At 39.7% G+C, this 17,470-nt stretch overlaps 1 protein-coding gene across 3 annotated transcripts in view; it reads right to left on the bottom strand.

The window, feature by feature from the left end:
* Nucleotides 1-1,728: 1,728 nt before the first annotated feature.
* Nucleotides 1,729-17,470, bottom strand: part of NT5C2 (5'-nucleotidase, cytosolic II) — a 98,270-nt gene continuing 82,528 nt past the window's right edge. Inside the window, exons 7-19 of one of the 3 annotated variants that reach the window (XM_036264712.1) lie at nucleotides 15,431-15,522; nucleotides 15,243-15,300; nucleotides 14,124-14,217; nucleotides 12,908-12,961; nucleotides 11,312-11,395; nucleotides 10,231-10,272; nucleotides 8,763-8,870; nucleotides 8,431-8,497; nucleotides 7,560-7,730; nucleotides 5,595-5,646; nucleotides 5,432-5,492; nucleotides 5,126-5,302; nucleotides 1,729-3,413 (exon numbers count right to left, since the gene is read on the bottom strand). In XM_036264712.1, coding sequence (XP_036120605.1) covers nucleotides 3,174-3,413; nucleotides 5,126-5,302; nucleotides 5,432-5,492; nucleotides 5,595-5,646; nucleotides 7,560-7,730; nucleotides 8,431-8,497; nucleotides 8,763-8,870; nucleotides 10,231-10,272; nucleotides 11,312-11,395; nucleotides 12,908-12,961; nucleotides 14,124-14,217; nucleotides 15,243-15,300; nucleotides 15,431-15,522 — 1,300 coding nt within the window. In that variant the 3' untranslated portion in view covers nucleotides 1,729-3,173. Of the gene's footprint in view, nucleotides 3,414-5,109; nucleotides 5,303-5,431; nucleotides 5,493-5,594; nucleotides 5,647-7,559; nucleotides 7,731-8,430; nucleotides 8,498-8,762; nucleotides 8,871-10,230; nucleotides 10,273-11,311; nucleotides 11,396-12,907; nucleotides 12,962-14,123; nucleotides 14,218-15,242; nucleotides 15,301-15,430; nucleotides 15,523-17,470 lie in introns of all 3 variants that reach the window. The other 2 variants (XM_036264713.1, XM_036264714.1) reach the window with 2 other exon arrangements.

Raw genomic sequence — 17,470 nt, 5'->3', positions numbered from 1 at the left:
TAAAAAAAAAAAAAAAAATCAGTGGAAAAAATATCACCCTGACCAGTTTGGCTCAGCAGTTAGAGCATCGACCTGCAGACCAAAGAGTTGTGGGTTCGATTCCAGTCAAGGGCACGTACCCTAGTTGCGGGTTCAGTCCCCGGTCCTGGTCATGAGGGAGGTAACTAATTGGTGTCTCTCACGTCGATGTTTCTCTTTCTCTCTCCCTCTCTCCCACTCTATCTGAAGTGGAAAAATATCCTCAGATGAGGATTTAAAAAATAACAAAAAAATGAGGACGGGGGGGGGGGGGGGGGGGGGACGACTGCAGGGGCGAGGTGCATATACATTTTAAGTTCAGCTTCCTTTATTGGCAAGAGACACTTGCATTCATGCTTTAATAAACCCAGCTGCAGCTGCCCATGGACACTCTTCTAACAGGAATAATATAAAGAGAAGTAACACTGCTCTGAATCTTAGACTTTAATGGAATCTGAACTCTTAGAAAATATATTTTAGTGGCCCTGAAAGCTGTAACCAGCAGTGGAATTCCTACTTATTCCTATTGTGTTTTTCACTTCTCAGTCTTTGGACCCACTGCCAGAGACATCTGACTAAAAAGAGACTTATGTGGACAATACAAAAATTGTGGTAAATTAAACTGCTCGTGTTGGTCCTTACTGTAAAAGGGAAGGTATGTCAATTCACTATTATAAGCTAGCTCTGTAGTTACTATAATAACTCACTTAGAAATTCTTTGGCTTTGGGAAAATTTAAGACTATGTGTAAATTGGGCAACATTTCTATTTTGAGTGACAATAATTAATAACTGGGGTACTATAAACAGTCTCTAAAATTTAAAGCAAGACGGTACCTAATTGCTATCTGCAATAGCATTTCTAAAGTGATACTTTAAAAGTAGCATAGTCCTGCCCTGGTTTTGGCTCAGCGGTTGGAGCGTCGGCCTGCGGTCCAGAGAGACCCGGGTTTGGTTCCCGCTAAGGGCGCGTGCCTCGGTTGCAGTTTGTCCCCGGCCCTGGTTGGTCGTGCGGGTAGCAGCCACTCGATGTGTCCCTTTCACGTCGATGTTTCTCTCTCTCTCCCCCTCTCTCCCTTTCTCCCTCCCACTCTATCTGAACAAAAAATGGAAAAATGTCCTCGGGTGAGGATAAAAAAATTTTTTTTAAAGTAGCCTAGTCCTAATAAATACCAGTTAGAATGCATTTTTTTTTCCATTATTTATTTTAGAGAGAAAGGAAGGGAAAGAGAGAGATAGAAGCATTGATGGAGAGAACACTGATTGGCTGCCTCCTGCATGCCCCCCATTGGGGATCAGGCCCACAACCTGAGCATGTGCCCTGACTGGGAATCAAACTGGCGACCTCTTGGTGCATGGGTCGACGCTCAACCATTGAGCCATACTGGCCGAGCAGAATGCATGTTTCTTGAGATGACATAGTGCAAGGCCATAGATATTGAAAGTGGTGAGGTGATATGGCCTTAGCTAAATGACTGTGTTCCCTACCTATATGACTTATATCCTCACCCGAGGATATTTTTCCATTTATCTTCAGATAGAGTGGGAGGGAGGGAGTGAAATAAACATCGACGTGAGAGGGACACAGACTGGTTGTCTCCCGCACAACCCCAACCGGGGGGGTTGGGGGGGACAAACTGCAACCGAGGTACGTGCCTTAGCAGAAACCAAACCCAGGACTCTGGTCCGTGGGCAGACACTCTAACTGCTGAGCCAAACCAGCCAGGGCTGATTTTTTTAAAAAGAGAGAAAAGCCCTACCTCATAGTCCTATACCAAAAAACTTCCCAGGAAATTGAGTCCTATTTAAGTGCTATAAATTTAACTGTTAGTCATGCTAAACTATGCTTCTTTTGAGAAGAGAATGTCAAATTGATGTCACTAAGCTAAACCTAAACCCAATAGTTATTACAGCTGTGCTACAGAAGGGGTCAAAGTCAGTATTACAAATATTATACTTTATTGAATTCTAGAGCAGCTAATCTACCCTCCCATTTTGACCAATGACAATAAGAATGAAAGAAATATATGAAGGTTAAAGTAAGAGTCTACACCACTGTTAAAAATGTTGTAACAACTTTCATTGTGCTGAGAGGCAGTTATAATACCCCCTAAAGTATGCAGTAATGATTCATTCTTGTTCAAAACAACAAGAAGTGATTTTACTTAGGATTCTGAAGTCAATCTATTCACACTGATTGTGCCCTCTGCTGTAGTAAGGTTCTGGCTTACAGAGCCTGCTCCCTGTCTTCTACTGTTTGACAATGGAATTCAGCATTCAACTCCAGAGGATAGAAGGCTAGAATTCGAAAGCATGAACCACACGATAGAGCCCACACTAAAGAATTTTCCTCAGTTATGCTGTAATATAAGAAGTAAGTTCCTCCTTCTTTTTGGGGGCTTCCTCCTTTGTCCCCTTTCAGCTAAATTTTTTCTACAGATTTATCCCAGATGAGAAAAAAGATTGTTTTTCAAAAAACAAGATTTTTTTGGTATCAATCACAGAACTGCAGAAATAGATGAAGACTTTTGCCTCAAAATGAAATTGCTGCAGTCTATTCCAGATCAGCCCTACAGCAAATAGAGAACATTTTGCAAAGCCACTAACGGACAACAGCCTTACCTAAGTCACTGAGGACACATAAAAGGGACTTTGACTTTAACAGAAGACTACATTTGATAATGGAAACAATATATTTCTCCACCGATATACAATACTATGTAATGCACGAAAAAAGATGGATTTTGGAGTAAGAGCACAACTTGTAACATAACAGCATTTTGGATCACCTCCTTCCATCATCACCCTTGTTCCACTCTGAGACCCTTCAACATACTGATGATGAAACTAGACAAGGAAACGGTGTCACAAGGCCCGACGGAGCCATCTGCATGCAATTCAGCCCAGCTTTACCCTTACTTTTTTCCAATACAGATGCCATTACAATTCTGAACCATCTGTAAAGAGTGTAGACACACAAAACTAAAACAAGTATCTCCCTATGATTAGAATTATCTTAAGGTCTTCAGAAACTTTTCAGATATACCTTTGATGGAGTGCCCCCCCCTCCTGCTAGAACCCAAACAGGGACATGGTATGCTCCTGTGAGTCCTGCCAGAACTTGTTTAATGGGTGCTTAGAGTTTTGGTTTTCTTCCTTATTCTTCCTCTTCCTCCTCTTCCTCTTCATCATCATCTTCATCATGGCAGTGTGTAATTTCCTGCGGGGCCAATGGGAAGAGGTTGGGAGGTTTAATCTCACTGATCGACCGTGTCAACTGGTGCCGCTTGTAGTCAGTATCTTTGAAATCCACTGAAGTACGGTTCCGGGTGGCAAGGGGGGACTCCATTTCATTGATATCTACGTGTGTGTGTTCCACCGTTGATTCATGAGGCATCTAGAACCAAGTCAGAGGTTCAGAAAGCAGGTGGGGAAAAATAGCTACTTCCCAAATTCTAACCCCCCTCCTCTTATAAAAAATAGTTCAAACATGCTTTAATGATGCTATCACAGAATTCCAGTAAAGCCACTGCATCATTAAGAATGTTACAAACCTGCACAGTCCTTTTGATGAGTGTTACCTGAAAAATTTCCCACTCCCTACATTGCTCTATCATGTGTGCAAAAAGAGCATATCCATTTCCACAGGCTCCAGCTATTTGAGTGCCATCAACTGACCAGGCAATATGCTGCCAGTGCTGTAATGACCCAACAGCAAATAATTCTCCATCTGAAGCCCAGGAAACTGAGGTAATAGGAAGCTTATGAGGCTGTGAATTTGTACAGCGGGTGGCCATAACTAGCCCATATGTGATATTTACAGATTTCACCAGCAGATAAAATTAAATCATTGACTGAGTTCCCATCTACTTTTAAAATAATGCCATCGTGAGCGTTCCACTGTAAAACTTAAGCATTTGGTTAAAGAGGCTTAACAAACAGCTGCTTGCCTGCTGGGTAAAGAACCTTTTCTGAATCAGGGTCCCACGCTACTGAATACACTGGTATTCCTTGCTGAGCTAAGGTTGATCTTAGCATTCCATTCTTTGACGATTAAAAAAAAATTTTTTTTTTCTTTATTGATTTTAGAGAGAGAACATCGACTGGCTGTCTCCTGCATGTCCCCCACTGGGGATTTGGCCCACAACCTGGGCATGTGCCCTGACTGGGAATTGAACCGGTGACCTCTTGGTGCATGAGTCGATGCTTAACCACTGAGCCACACTGGCCAGGCTTTGACGATTTTTATTTGTCCATCTTCTCCAACCCTAACTAATGCTGTTCCTTCGTAATTTCATCTTCCTGAAAGTACAGCTCCACAGTGAACTGCTACAGTTTTTCTCATTCTTCCTAACTTAGAAATCAGATGACCTTGAAGCTTTACTATTTGACTTGTTTCACTAGTTAAAAACAAGCTCCACTTCATTGTTTGGTGAGCATCACTGCATGAATACAATTCTCAGCAGTAGTTCAGCCCACACAGCTTACTAATTCTTGATATTTGAGTTCTTTTAAAATATCCTCAGTCTTTATGTGTCTCTACTCTCCAGGAAAGTGCTGGCGATTGCTTTCTCAGAGCTGGGAAGCCTCCTGACCTCCCTGTCAACATAGTGACTTCAGAGGTACCCTCCTCTCCCTCTTTAGGTGGCCATGCAGAGAGATGTCTATCAGATACTGAAGTGTCTTCCTGGAACTCACTAAAGCTACCTAGCCTCTCCCTCAACTCTCAAAACTATGCCCAGATCGTTTACTATTGCCTGAAACTGGCTAAGGTTGGAGAGAAGAGATCCTCATTTCCTATTTCACAGCAAAAACAGTCCTGGAACATAGCTGAACATAGGAATATAAAAACCACATTTCTCTCATTTAGTGCTAACATAAGGAAAGTTTTCACCATTCAAACAACCTATAATAGAGTAGATTTCAGAGTAAAGGTATATGCCCTGCAACCTCCTATCTTGATCATATTTTCTCAGACTTTTTTGTGCAACCTACCCTTGGGCTTTGCACATATTTAAAAATGTAATAATCCAAACTCTCCTGTGCCATCCCACAGAACTGGTTGAGTATCTTAAATGTAAATAGTAGCTTACAGCTGCATTAACGCACCAAGACATGGGCAGCTCTGAAGAGGTAGCTGAATGGGTAATACAGCAGATTGATGAAAGACGCTGCGTAGAGATCAGCATACCGCATCACCTGACTGGCAAAGAGGGTCTGCCGGGAGCCACTGCGAAACAGACTTCCCATCATCCCATAGCACATGTCCATGTCATGAGTTACTTTCTAAAACAAAGAACAAGATTGTCAGCTCATTAAAAAATAGTTATTGTGCATTGGCTATGTGCTAGTCTCTGTATAAAATTAGAAATATGAAAATCACTGCAAGTTTTCTCTCAAATCCCATTTGGATACCTTAATACGTCTCTGGATGGAGCTAATGTCTGGGCGCTCATTGCTGCTGCTGTCAAGATGCCTGGAAACAACACAAAAAGTCCAGTGAAAACCTCTAGAAAGGAGATCTCTTATACCTAGGTGACTCTCAAAAAGGTAGGTGGGTTTTAGGGGCAAAACTTACTTGTAGAGTTCAGCCAAGAAGATATCCAAGCTCTGAAGCTCTTCAAAAAGTGCTAATTAAGGTTTGGAAGGAAAAGGAAAATACTTTTATCAAGTGAAAGGCATCCAGTTTTTAATTACTGCCGAAACTATATTAAAAGGTTGCAGATATGACTGAAAAGTAAAGCCATCGGTGAATGTATAAAATAACTTCCTTCACCCACTTCAGGAAACTCCACTGCTACTCAGCCTGCAATCTGGCAGCATATGAAACCACAGTTTCTTCTAACTGCCTTTCTTCCTGCTGAAATACCACTGCCCACAACTCTCCTTCCAACTGGATGCTGAGTCTAAGCTTACAAAGTGCCAATTCACACCCCATCTCTTGTGTGTCAGCAAAGCAAGTATTTTTTTTTATCCTCACCCAAGGACATTTTTCCATTTTTTGTTTAGATAGAGTGGAAGGAGAGAGGGACGAAGGGAGGGTGAGAGAGAGGTGGAAGGAGAGAGGGAGGGAGGGAGGGTGAGAGAGAGGGAGGGAGAGAGAGAGGGAGGGAGAGAGATCCATCGATGTGAAAGGGACACATCGAGTGGCTGCCACCCGCACAACCTATCCAGGGCTGGGGACAAACTGCAACTGAGGTACGTGCCCTTAGCGGGAACCAAACCCAGGTCTCTCGGGACTGCAGGCCGACGCTCTAACCACTGAGCAAAACAGGTGACTTTTTCCAGAGTTACAAGTCTAGGAAATAGAGCCAGATCAACTAGATTTCTAAAACTTCATAGGTGGGAAGTTGAAAATGTAGATGAAAGGCTAGCCAGAAAATTCCACTGATAAGTACAAACAATACCAACAGCCAGCACCTGCTGTGTGTTTTCTGTTTCTAGCTTTTCTCCACCTGGATTCCCCAAAGAGAAGTAAGCCTTAATGTAATCTTGTATATTGCAAATTTTATCTGCCATCTTTGGGAAAATGGAGAGTCATTCAATCATATTCTCTGTTCTGTGGTTCAGAGGTGGAGCCCTGGTTAAGAAGGGTTGTTAATTGTAACTTTATACACACCTCACCTCAGTTGAGTCTCATCAGCTTTATGAGGTAGGTATTACTATCCACATTTTCACATTTGAGAAAACTAAGGCAGAGGGTGTCTCAGTAACCTGTCTAAGGGCATGCAGGCATTACCTTTCACCACACTGTAATGATAGCTAGGACTGGTCGAAGAACTTGTGTGTCAAACATTTGTACATAACTAAATCCACAGCTCATGTTTCAGTGTCCACAGTGTAGCTCAGTTCGGAGAATGGAATTTGGCCCCATTCTCTCCTTCTCAGAAGAGCAAATAAAAAATACTAGGAGGTGCCCTGGCTGGTTTGGCTCAGGGTTAAGAGTGTTGGCCTGAGGACCAAAGAGTCTCAGATTCAATTCCAGTCAAGGGCACGTACCTCAGTTGCAATTAGGTCCCCGGCCCCAGTCAGGGTCACGTGGGAGGCAACGAGTCGATGTCTCTCTCTCTCTCCCTCCCTCCCACTCTATCTGAAGATAAATGGAAAAATATCCTCAGGTGAGGATTTAAAAAACAAAAAATATCAGGAGGTGATTAACACGCAGAGCCATCAATGCCCCAGCTACAAGCTGCTGGCAGAGAGAATGGAACTAGTAGCACAGTTGGACAAACGGGACTCAGAAGAGAGAGGAGTTCACAGATTAGCTGCTATTGTAATAGAACTCAGGGAATAACATTTTATACTTAAAATTGAAGGGATTCAAGAAGAAAGCTGAACAAGATAACCTCATATTTCTTCAAATTCTGGACTTTTGTGAAATATCGGGCTCTGGGAAGGAGCTATATGCAAATGTCAGGGCCCATCTTTTGACTGCCTCTGACCCCTGCATACAATGGTACACCAAAGAGGACTGATTGGCAGGCTGGCCATTTATGTAAACTAGCTATGTCAAAGATTTATAAAATAAGTAATGGCTCCTTACAACTTTTATCAGTCCAGACATGAAGCTCCTGTGCAAGTTCAGGAATCACCAAGAATGTTCGCCACCCTTGCCGTTTTTTTGATTTTAAAATGTCCCCAAAAATGTGATCTCCAATATACAAAATGTCTTTGCCCTTGGCTCCCAACAGATCACAGATCGTATCAGATGAACCTGAAAGAATAAACAATGAGAAAAAAATGTCCCCATATTTAAAAAATCAGCATTCCCAGTACCATAACCATTAAATACTGTGGTCATTCATTTTATTCTTACAGTTATGTGAGGAACACACCAGGAAAAAGGCTCACCTTCCTTAAAGACAAAAACCCATAATTGTCTTTTTCTCATCATTCTTTTTATTGCCTCTAAGACAACACCTTCAGTTCCAATGTGCTGACCAGCTCTTGATCACCAATTCCAAGAGCAACAAAACTACTGTCTCAGCTTTAGTAATGACTATAACCCTCAAAAATACCTCTTTTTTCTCATCACAGATCTGCAATTAAGTTTCTCACTCCAACAAAATATGCATCTGTGTCCACAGGGGTTCCTTGAGGACCCCTTGAGAACTACCCCAAATAATTCCAGGACACTGAGAAAATAAGAAAAAGCCTCAGATAAGTAAAAGAAAGTGGGGGAAAACAGGTCCTTTTAGTGAAAATCAAAGATTCATTAGAACACACTAAAAAACTTCTCAAACCCATTCTCCCTGACTATTATATCAGTAGGTGACTCAAGTATTTACTATCAGTAGATGACATCTTTGGAGAACCAAAGGGTATTTGTGCCACTATGCTAGGAGGACATCAATGCCTTCATGGTGAGGTCTGAGCAAAGATGTACACTAAAAAAAGGGAAGTCTGCAACTCACCTCCTGAGTAGACAATACCATGCTGCAAGGGGCCTGTGTAGGTACCAATTTTCAGCTTGCCTGTTTTCTGTGAGAAAAGAATATGGACTTTGTAATACTTTATTATTCTATCATAATCGCTACCTAAAATGCTACTTGGCTAGGCAACCAAATAAAAGGCACTTCTGAATTATTCAGCTACCTCAATTGAAACCAAAAGTCTTTGAATAATTTCAAAAGAGAGATCTAGCTAAAATAGTTAAAAATACTCATTTCCTTAGGGAGAGTAGGAGCGGGGGAAGGAGAAACACAAAGGACAATGTGCTAGCAGACAGAACATCCTCTCAACTTACAGTATCCACCTGACGCAGTACTGTGCCTTCTCCAAAAAAAAGTGGTTTCCGTGCATCTACCAAGATCAGGTCAAAGTAGGACTGCCACGGTCGATGGGAGCTCCCAGGCTGATGAAGAAGAAAAACAGCAAAAGCTGAAACATCACTCCTAACCTTAATGCACTAAGATTTAATCTCACTCAGATACAAGGAATGTAGAAATACTAAGTATAATCAGAAGATCCCACTATTTTATTAAAAATATATTGTGTCTTGTAAGCTACATACTTTCGGAAGCAGGCAAGGTGAAAATATAAATTAATGACTAATAATCTCTACATTTTAAATCATTTCATATACTACTTATTTCACAGAAATTTAATATATAAAAGTGTGCTCACACTCTGAAATAAGCAAAAAGAGGCTCAAGGGGGCTAAAGAGAGATGCAGATCAATACATCATACCCAAGAGACAAATTAACAGAGGCAGATAAGCATAAGAACTGAAGTATACAAACTGGCTTGGAATTATTAGGAAATTGTACTAGTTGTGACTTCAGAATGATGGCTCTAGGTACACATTGGTCTTTGGCTCCTACTGCAGGCTAACCACAGCATTAATATAAAAGTTATGCCAAGCCCTGGCCGGTTTGGCTCAGCGGTTAGAGCGTTGGCCTGCAGTCCTGAGAGACCCGGGTTCGGTTCCCACTAGGGGCATGTACCTTGGTTGCAGTTTGTCCCTGGCCCCGGTTGGGGCCATGTGGGTGGCAACCACTCGATGTGTCTCTCACATTGATGTTTCTCTCTCTCTCTCTCTTCCTCCCACTCTATCTGAACAAAAAAATGAAAAAATGTCCTCGGGTGAGGATAAAAAGAAAAAAAGATATGTCCATTAGCATTATTTCCATTCTGAAACTGAACCATGGCATTAACCTTTTAAGGTCAAGCTGAAGAGCACTGCACACTGTGCTGTGGGTGATCTCAAAATAGGGATTTACTGATACTTATTTTAAAAAGCCTAGGATTGAAATAGCACATGTATGTGATTAACTTGCCATGAATGCACTTAAATCTAAGTGCAGCCATACTGCAGAAATAAAGACTTCTCTGCTAAAACTGCTCCCCTTGGTATAAAACTCATCAATAACTAAGCAGAATCTAGAGGTTGTCAAGAATATACACATTTTCTCTGTTTCTTTTAATCAGTTATCTTCCTCAACCTGAAAATTCCAAACTTAGCTCTGTATAGATGTTACTGGGTGTAAAATTACTCTGATCCTATCCTACTAAATACCACATGGACATCTCTTACTTCTGTCTACTAAGTTTTCAAATTGCTAGCAACTTTAAATAACACCAGTACCTGCATTACTTCTAATGTTAATGAAGATTTCTGAATGGGTCCTGACCAATTCCTTAACATTAATATTCCAGGCTGATTAAACGCATTCATTACTAAAGCAATGGTCTATTAATTTACATATAGTACCTTGGGGCCATGTGGGAAATCAAACAGGTAAGTCATAATTTTCTGGGGGGAAAAAAAAAATCCAACATAAGGTCCATATACCACTTCTACAAAAGATATAAAACACTACCAAAAAAAAAATCATACACAAGTTTTTCATAAGACATGTCTTTTTCAATATAGGATTCATCCCATTCTCATTTCCTCTAAAGTTTATGAAATCATAGCTATGAAATCCAGAAATTAATGCGTCATCATAACAAACAAACATACAAAAGCTTCTGACATTCTTAGTAGGACATGGATTTCTTCTAGAAGATATCTTTGTCCAGATTCATCCATATATCCCTACCTAATTCTCCTAGTGGACTGGAACACATTTTTGGAGGTAAGGGTCTTCTGAGGTTAGAACACAGAGAAAACTAATGACTCACATGGAAATAACGTTACCTTGGCCTTCTTACTACTCTTCACAGGCCAACCAAGCCAATGAACCACTGGCTTATTCCAAATCACCAGATTTCTAAGACAAGATTTTACATAAAGAGGATTGGGAAATAATGAGTTTCTTGCTAGTACTATGAATTTATAACTGTCTTAGCAAAATTAAGATGAGGTTAAGGAGTTAAATCAGCTTTTCTACATGCTTTAATCTGGCAAAAAGCATTTATGTTAAGCAGTAGTAAATTTTGATGGCTAAGAATAAAACATCTTTGCACCATCTACTGTTGTCTGGCTCCCAACAACAGGGAGGGCATGTGCTCATGCACAGTAAAGGGAGTGACTTAAGTTTATATAAATGATGTGCCAAAGAGACAGAAGCCATTCTGATCAGCACAAATGTCTAAAATAACCCCCAAATTAAAACGTTCAAGTAATCAATTGTAACCAGGGAAAACAGTCAAAAGAAATATGTAGAAAAATTTGAGAACCACTCTGATGCAGCCCTTATGCTATATATTTTTGCTCTTTTCACTGCTTTCAAAATGAAATGGCAAAAACTACCCATAATAAACTATTATCCTTCCCATTATCTTCACAGTTCTTTAGGCCAAAGTAATTCTTCTATATAGATAAACAAATATTAATATTAAGCACTTACATCTGTATATTTATAATCACTGTTGGTGGCAAGAAATACTTTCCCTACTTCCTTCATCCGGCTCAGAAGCAAAGGCAGCTTTCCCTGAAATATAATAAATGAAACACTGGAACACGAATACATATTCATTTACTGTGGAATAGTCATATACTGGACTTTTGTCCACGGAAATAAAAACAGAGGATGCCCTTTAAGGGTTGGTTGGATGGTTTCAGATTTCTGCATTTAGAAGACCACATTATCACTATGCATAAATTAAGAATTAACAAATGTAATATACGTTTGTATATAATATACAGATTTTACATATAAAATGATACATATAATTATAAACTTATTAAAAACATCTCTACCTTCCCCATGTCTGCCTCAGGAAAGAGTTTAAATTACTTTGTAATCTTAGTATGTGAATTAGATGTGTTAGTGATCAGGAGAAGCTTTTAAACATCACAAGCAAAATCCTCTATATGGTGAGTATCAGATATAGCTTCATTGCATATACTTTCATTTTTTTAAAAAAATACCTTGCTGAACTGAAATAACATGTGCAGAATACAATCTAGAAATGCCTAGACTCACCTGTAGATACATAAGGTAATGCTAACTCCTCATATAACCCGAAAGAAAAACAGATTTTCCTTCTCTCACAGTATAAACAGGTTCCTTTACTCAAATTCTCCTGGACTTCTCCTGAACCCCTCAGTGTTCTTCTTGAAACAACAAGAACTGGGGTGGGAGTGGAAGGGAAACAGGAAGTACAAAACTAAAATCAATATGTAATCTTTACCAAAGTATGTTGAGAAAATAGTGCATATGCTACTTTCCTCTGTAAAAAAGGGAAGAAGTATGTGTGTGTTTACTTTTTATTTTGAAATGATTTTAGACGTAAAGTTGTGAAAATGGTAGAGAGGGTTCCCGTATCTTTTTCATTCAGCTTCCCTTAATATTAGCATCTTATATAATCACAGCACAATTATCAAAACTAAAAGAATTAATATTGACATAATACTATTAACCAAACTATAGATTCTGCTGAATTTTATTAGGTTTTCCTCTAGTGTCTTCTAAGTTATTTTTAAAGTTTTCTTTATTATTTCTTGTTGATAGTTTAAAGACAATTTAAATAAGTTACATTTATGTACATTTTTTAGATGATCTAGCATAGTGGTTATGATTTGGGTTACTACTTCTCAGCTGCATAAACTTGGTTAAGTTATTTAATCCTTTTATTCCTCAGGTTCTTCATCTATAAAGCAGAGATAACATTACTTAATTCAATGTTATATGGAAGATTAAATGGGATAATGCATGTAATCACTCAGCACATTGATGTGCACACAGTAACCACTCTACCTGCTATTATAATTAGAGTTATAACAACAAGTGGAATACTAGGTCTTCTTGATTATCAACAAACAGGAAAAACTGTACTAAGACCTACGTTCTGGCTGAAAACTCTTGGTAATTACAGCTGGCATATATTATGCCAGAACAAGAAAATACCTTCCCCTTGTGTATTTTGTTATACATAGGCTTGTTATTAATTTCCCTAATAGGTAAAATAAGCTATCATGTAGATTTCCCCATATTACTTACATCTTTGACTACATACTTCTCAAGATTTTCAACTGTCTTTTCCTTAAGGGAGCCCTGGGGAGGGGGGGGGGGGATAAGAAAAGAACAAAATCATTCTTTAACAGTTTATAAGACAAATTGTGTCTACTATCAACCCAGATGCATGTAAGTATTTACCAAAATGGAAAACTGGATGCACTGGAGAAGGCCAGGGTAAAGTGGGAGATGTGATTTGCTCCAACTCTGCCTCCAAAACGTATTTAAAATATAAAATTATTTTTATTTTAGGCTAGAAACCAAAAGGCATTTCATATTTTACTCAATACAATTTACAGTAAATGTAAATATAGCATTTGTTAACGTCATCAGCCAAGTGGGAGGTATTTGAAAGTACCAAAATGGACCATAATTATCCCCATAAGATATAGCAAGTATAATAGTAACACTAAAATCTCTTTTAAGTGTGTTTGGGAAATACAAATTGAAATAAGATCTAGAAATCAAGCACCACCATTGAGAAAATATCAGCTTTATCTCTGAAAGCAGGACAATCAAAGACGAGAACAGCCCTGGCCGGTTTGGCTCAGCAGTTAGAGCGTCGGCCCGCAGACCAGAGAGTCCTGGGTTCGGTTCCCGTTAGGGGCGCACATCTTGGTTGCAGTTTGTCCCCGGTCCCATGTGGTTGTGTGGGTGGCAGCCAGTCAACGCGTTTCTCTCACATCCATGTTTCTCTCTCTCTCTTCCTCCCTCTCTCCTTCCCACTCTATCTGAAGATAAATGCGCGTGAGGATTAAAAAAAAAAAAAGACAACAAAAAAGTATTATAAAGAGCTACTGCTAGGGGGCAGATCTGTTGTGTATTTTTTTTTTTTTTAAATCCTCACCTGAGGACATTTTTCCATTTTTTGTTCAGGTAGAGTGGGAGGGAGAGAGAGGACCAGAGAGAGAGAGAGAGAGAGAAACATCGACGTGAAAGGGACACATCGAGTGGCGGCCACCTGCACGAATGACCAGAGCCGGGGACAAACTGCAACCGAGGTATGTTCCCTTAGTGGGAACGAACCCGGGTCTCTCAGGACCACAGGCCGATGCTTTAACCGCTGAGCCAAACCGGCCAGGGCTGTTATGTATTTTTTAAAGAGGAAAAACTACCTTCTATTTGCACTTGAAAAGTTAATGTCACACAATATAACACACATGCCAGTGAGTGAGCAGATAAAGCAGCAGCTCCTAGGTACCTTGTAATGAACCCAGTCAACAGCATCCCTTACATCCTGGAACATACTCCGGTAAGACATGAAGAGGTCCCCATCTTTAAATCCTGTTTCACAGCTACAAAAAGATGAAAAGAACATGACAGGGAATCCAAAGGAGGGTAAATAAAATATCACACATTGCTCAGGGACACAAAGGTTCCATTATCACATGGATAATGGCGCTGGCTAATTAGGAAAATAATTACTCCCTACTGAAAATCCATTTTGACCACCAGAGATGACTATAGTGTTCAATGGAATACAATAATTGTGAACAAATACAAAGTGATAGAATATATTGATGAAAGCTGAAAGGCCACTTCCAAAAATATCAAGTTCCTTTATTCATCACTTTTAAGAAATAGGTTCCCATCAAAGAAACACTTAAAACTTAAATTGGTAATTTAGGTTCTCTCTTCCCTGATTTTTCTAACATCTCTAGATACAGAGGTATTGCCTATTTTCTATTTAGCTCAGTGACTTAGTGCTCTACCAAATTTAGTGCCTTGAAGTGGGTAAGGCCTAAAGAAGATAGGAAGTTAGCAAACTCTGGCACATATGGCTGAACTTTCAGCACTGGTTATGCAAATCACTAAAAAGGTGAGGATAACTTGTTTGAGACTTAAGCAAAATTTTATTTCAGGGAGGATAAATAGTATTTATTCCTCAATCAAATCTTGCTGGGCCTGGGAATGAAACTAAATAACCATCCCTGAATGGCTCCTGGGTAGCTGCTGTGAAATGAGTAGGGGGGTTTTAGTGTAATTCTGCTTGGACAGATAATCATCACACAAACCTCCCACTCAGTTGTCACAATTAGCACCTCTGCTGGCCGTCTTCATTCCCAGGAGAAGCCAATCAGAAGTGGTCCCTTCCAAACATGGCTGCAGCACACTGGCAAGAAGAGGGGCCGAGGGGGAGGTGAGAGCCTGCATGGAGCTGCTGGTGCTGTCCCATCTCTCAGGCTGGCAATGAGGCATCTCTCACTAGCACTAAATTCACTTCAGAAAAGCAGAAAAGACCTACAATGGCCAGTTCTCTAAAACCCTGTACATTAATTTTTTTTAAATCAACTGGGGAAAAATTATACTATATACATACCTCGTATATCTGGGACAATTAGTAAAAAAATCTACTAGGCAGGCCAACAGGTAGGTCTCTGAAAAATGAAGAATATATATTCATAAGCTATAAGTGAGATAATTCAAACTTACTTTATCTCCCTTGAGCAAAGGCAATCATGGAAAGACGAGAAAGCATCAGTATATATAAGCATAGAATGAGTCTACCTGGTAAGTTGAATAGTGTATTCAGAATGTAAAATCTTTCAGTGTCATCCCGTTGGATAAATTTATTTGGATACTGCTCTCTGGTTTCTGGTCTGAAAGAAAAAAGTTTTAATTCACCAATACTCCAAAAACTAACATTATAATAACTATGAGAAATATTCATCATTCAAAAATCATTCAAATATTCTGATGGCTACATGCAAGGCAGATTTCCAAATATTACATATGAAGATAAACAAGTTCGGATTGCAGCCCTTAATAAGTTTTCAGTCTGGCCCTGGCCGGTTTTTCACAGTGGTTAGAGCATCAGCCAACGGATCAATGAGTCTGGGTTCTATTCCGGTCAAGGGCACGTACCTCAGTTGCAGTTTGTCCCCGGCCCTGGTTGGGTGGTGTAGGAGGCAACCAGTTGATGTATCTCTCTCCCTCCCTCTCTATCTAAAGATAAAAGAAAAAAAATATCCTCGGTGAGGATTTAAAAAAAAAAGAGCAGAGGAGGCCATATAAGAGTACAGAGAAAGAGAAGACCGAGACTATATTCATAGAGAACATTTAGAGTTCAAAAGTAAAAGCCAGGAAAATAGAAATTATTAAGATGCATGAGAACCTTGGAGAGTGAAATGAAACACTGCAAGAAGAGGAAGGGGATAGTATTAATAAAAAATATTACAGAGAGCCCTGGCCAGTTTGGCTCAGCAGTAGAGCGTCAACCCTCAGACCAAGGGCACATACCTTGGTTGTGGTTCATCCTGGGCCCTGGTTGGGGTCGTGCGGGAGGCAACCAGTCGATGTGTCCCTCTCACGTTGATGTTTCTCCCCTCCCCCACTCTATCTGAAGATAAATGCAAAAATATCCTCAGGTGAGGATTAAAAAAATACACACACACACACACACACACACACACACACACACACAGAAACTGAAAGGGAGAAAAACAAAAATGTAAAAATGCACAATTCTCATGGTGAATTTGTGGAGATCAACTAATAATCTAAATAACACCAAATTTAAAGTTCATACTCAGAGTAACCTGGATAAACTCCTGCTTGGGTTTGTTAACTATAAATGGCATAAACTCTAGTTAGGAATATAAAATCACACTGTTTCCTGTCCAATAAAGGATAGCTTTGTAGAATAACTCAATTTTTAGCTTTCCAAGATTTTTTTGTATGAAAATTAAGAGGAAAAGGAATAGTAATAGTATGTTTTCCTCAGTCAGGTTTAGTAAGATGACACTGTTCCCTTAGATATATTTTCCTATTCCCTCCATCTTTAAAGAGTAATTCCTTTACATAGGAATAGTTAACAGTTATTAGGGCAAACTGACTTATAAATATAGTTAACAATCCCATTTTGTTTTAATTAAGTGTCAAATCATGCTAATACATCTTTTAAATAAAAATTAACTCAGGAGAAGGTAATGTATTATAAAAGAAGGAATGTTAGACATAGAGTTGAGTGGAAAAGTTATATATAATACAGACTACTGCTAACTTTGTGCAACCCACAGAAAAAAGATTTGATCTCAATATTATCCTATTCTAAAACCTTTTTTAAAAGGCCCGGCCAGTGTGGCTCAGTGTTTGAGCACTGACCCATGCACCAACAGGTCGCCAGTTCAATTCCGGGTCAGGGCACATGCCCAGGTTGTAGGCCAAATCCCCAGCGGGGGGCATGCAGGAGGCCACCAACCGATGTTCTGTTATATTGATGTTTCTCTCTCTCTCCCCCTCTCCCTTTCTCTCTCTCTAAAAATCAATAAAGAAAATAAATAAATAAAACTTTAAAAGCCGTTATCATTGTCCAAAAAAGAGGCCCCAACTCACTGGCAAGGCATATAAGGTGCTGCCTGAAGAAGCCCTAACTACCTTTCCAGCTTTGTCTACCATATACTTCAGTAACTCTCTCCCTCATCTTCCATCCTCAGTCTCTTTCAGTCTTTCCTTTTGACTCTAAAGACTATAGAGTACTAAGTGCTGATTTGAATGATTCTGCATTTACTCATAAATGATTTATTTTTGAAACACTGCTAAATGTAT

This window comes from Molossus molossus, unplaced genomic scaffold (assembly GCF_014108415.1).
Source record: "Molossus molossus isolate mMolMol1 unplaced genomic scaffold, mMolMol1.p scaffold_m16_p_17, whole genome shotgun sequence".
NCBI lineage: Eukaryota > Metazoa > Chordata > Mammalia > Chiroptera > Molossidae > Molossus > Molossus molossus.
Note: the sequence above shows the minus strand (reverse complement) of the source record. Positions and strands in the feature narration are given on the sequence as shown.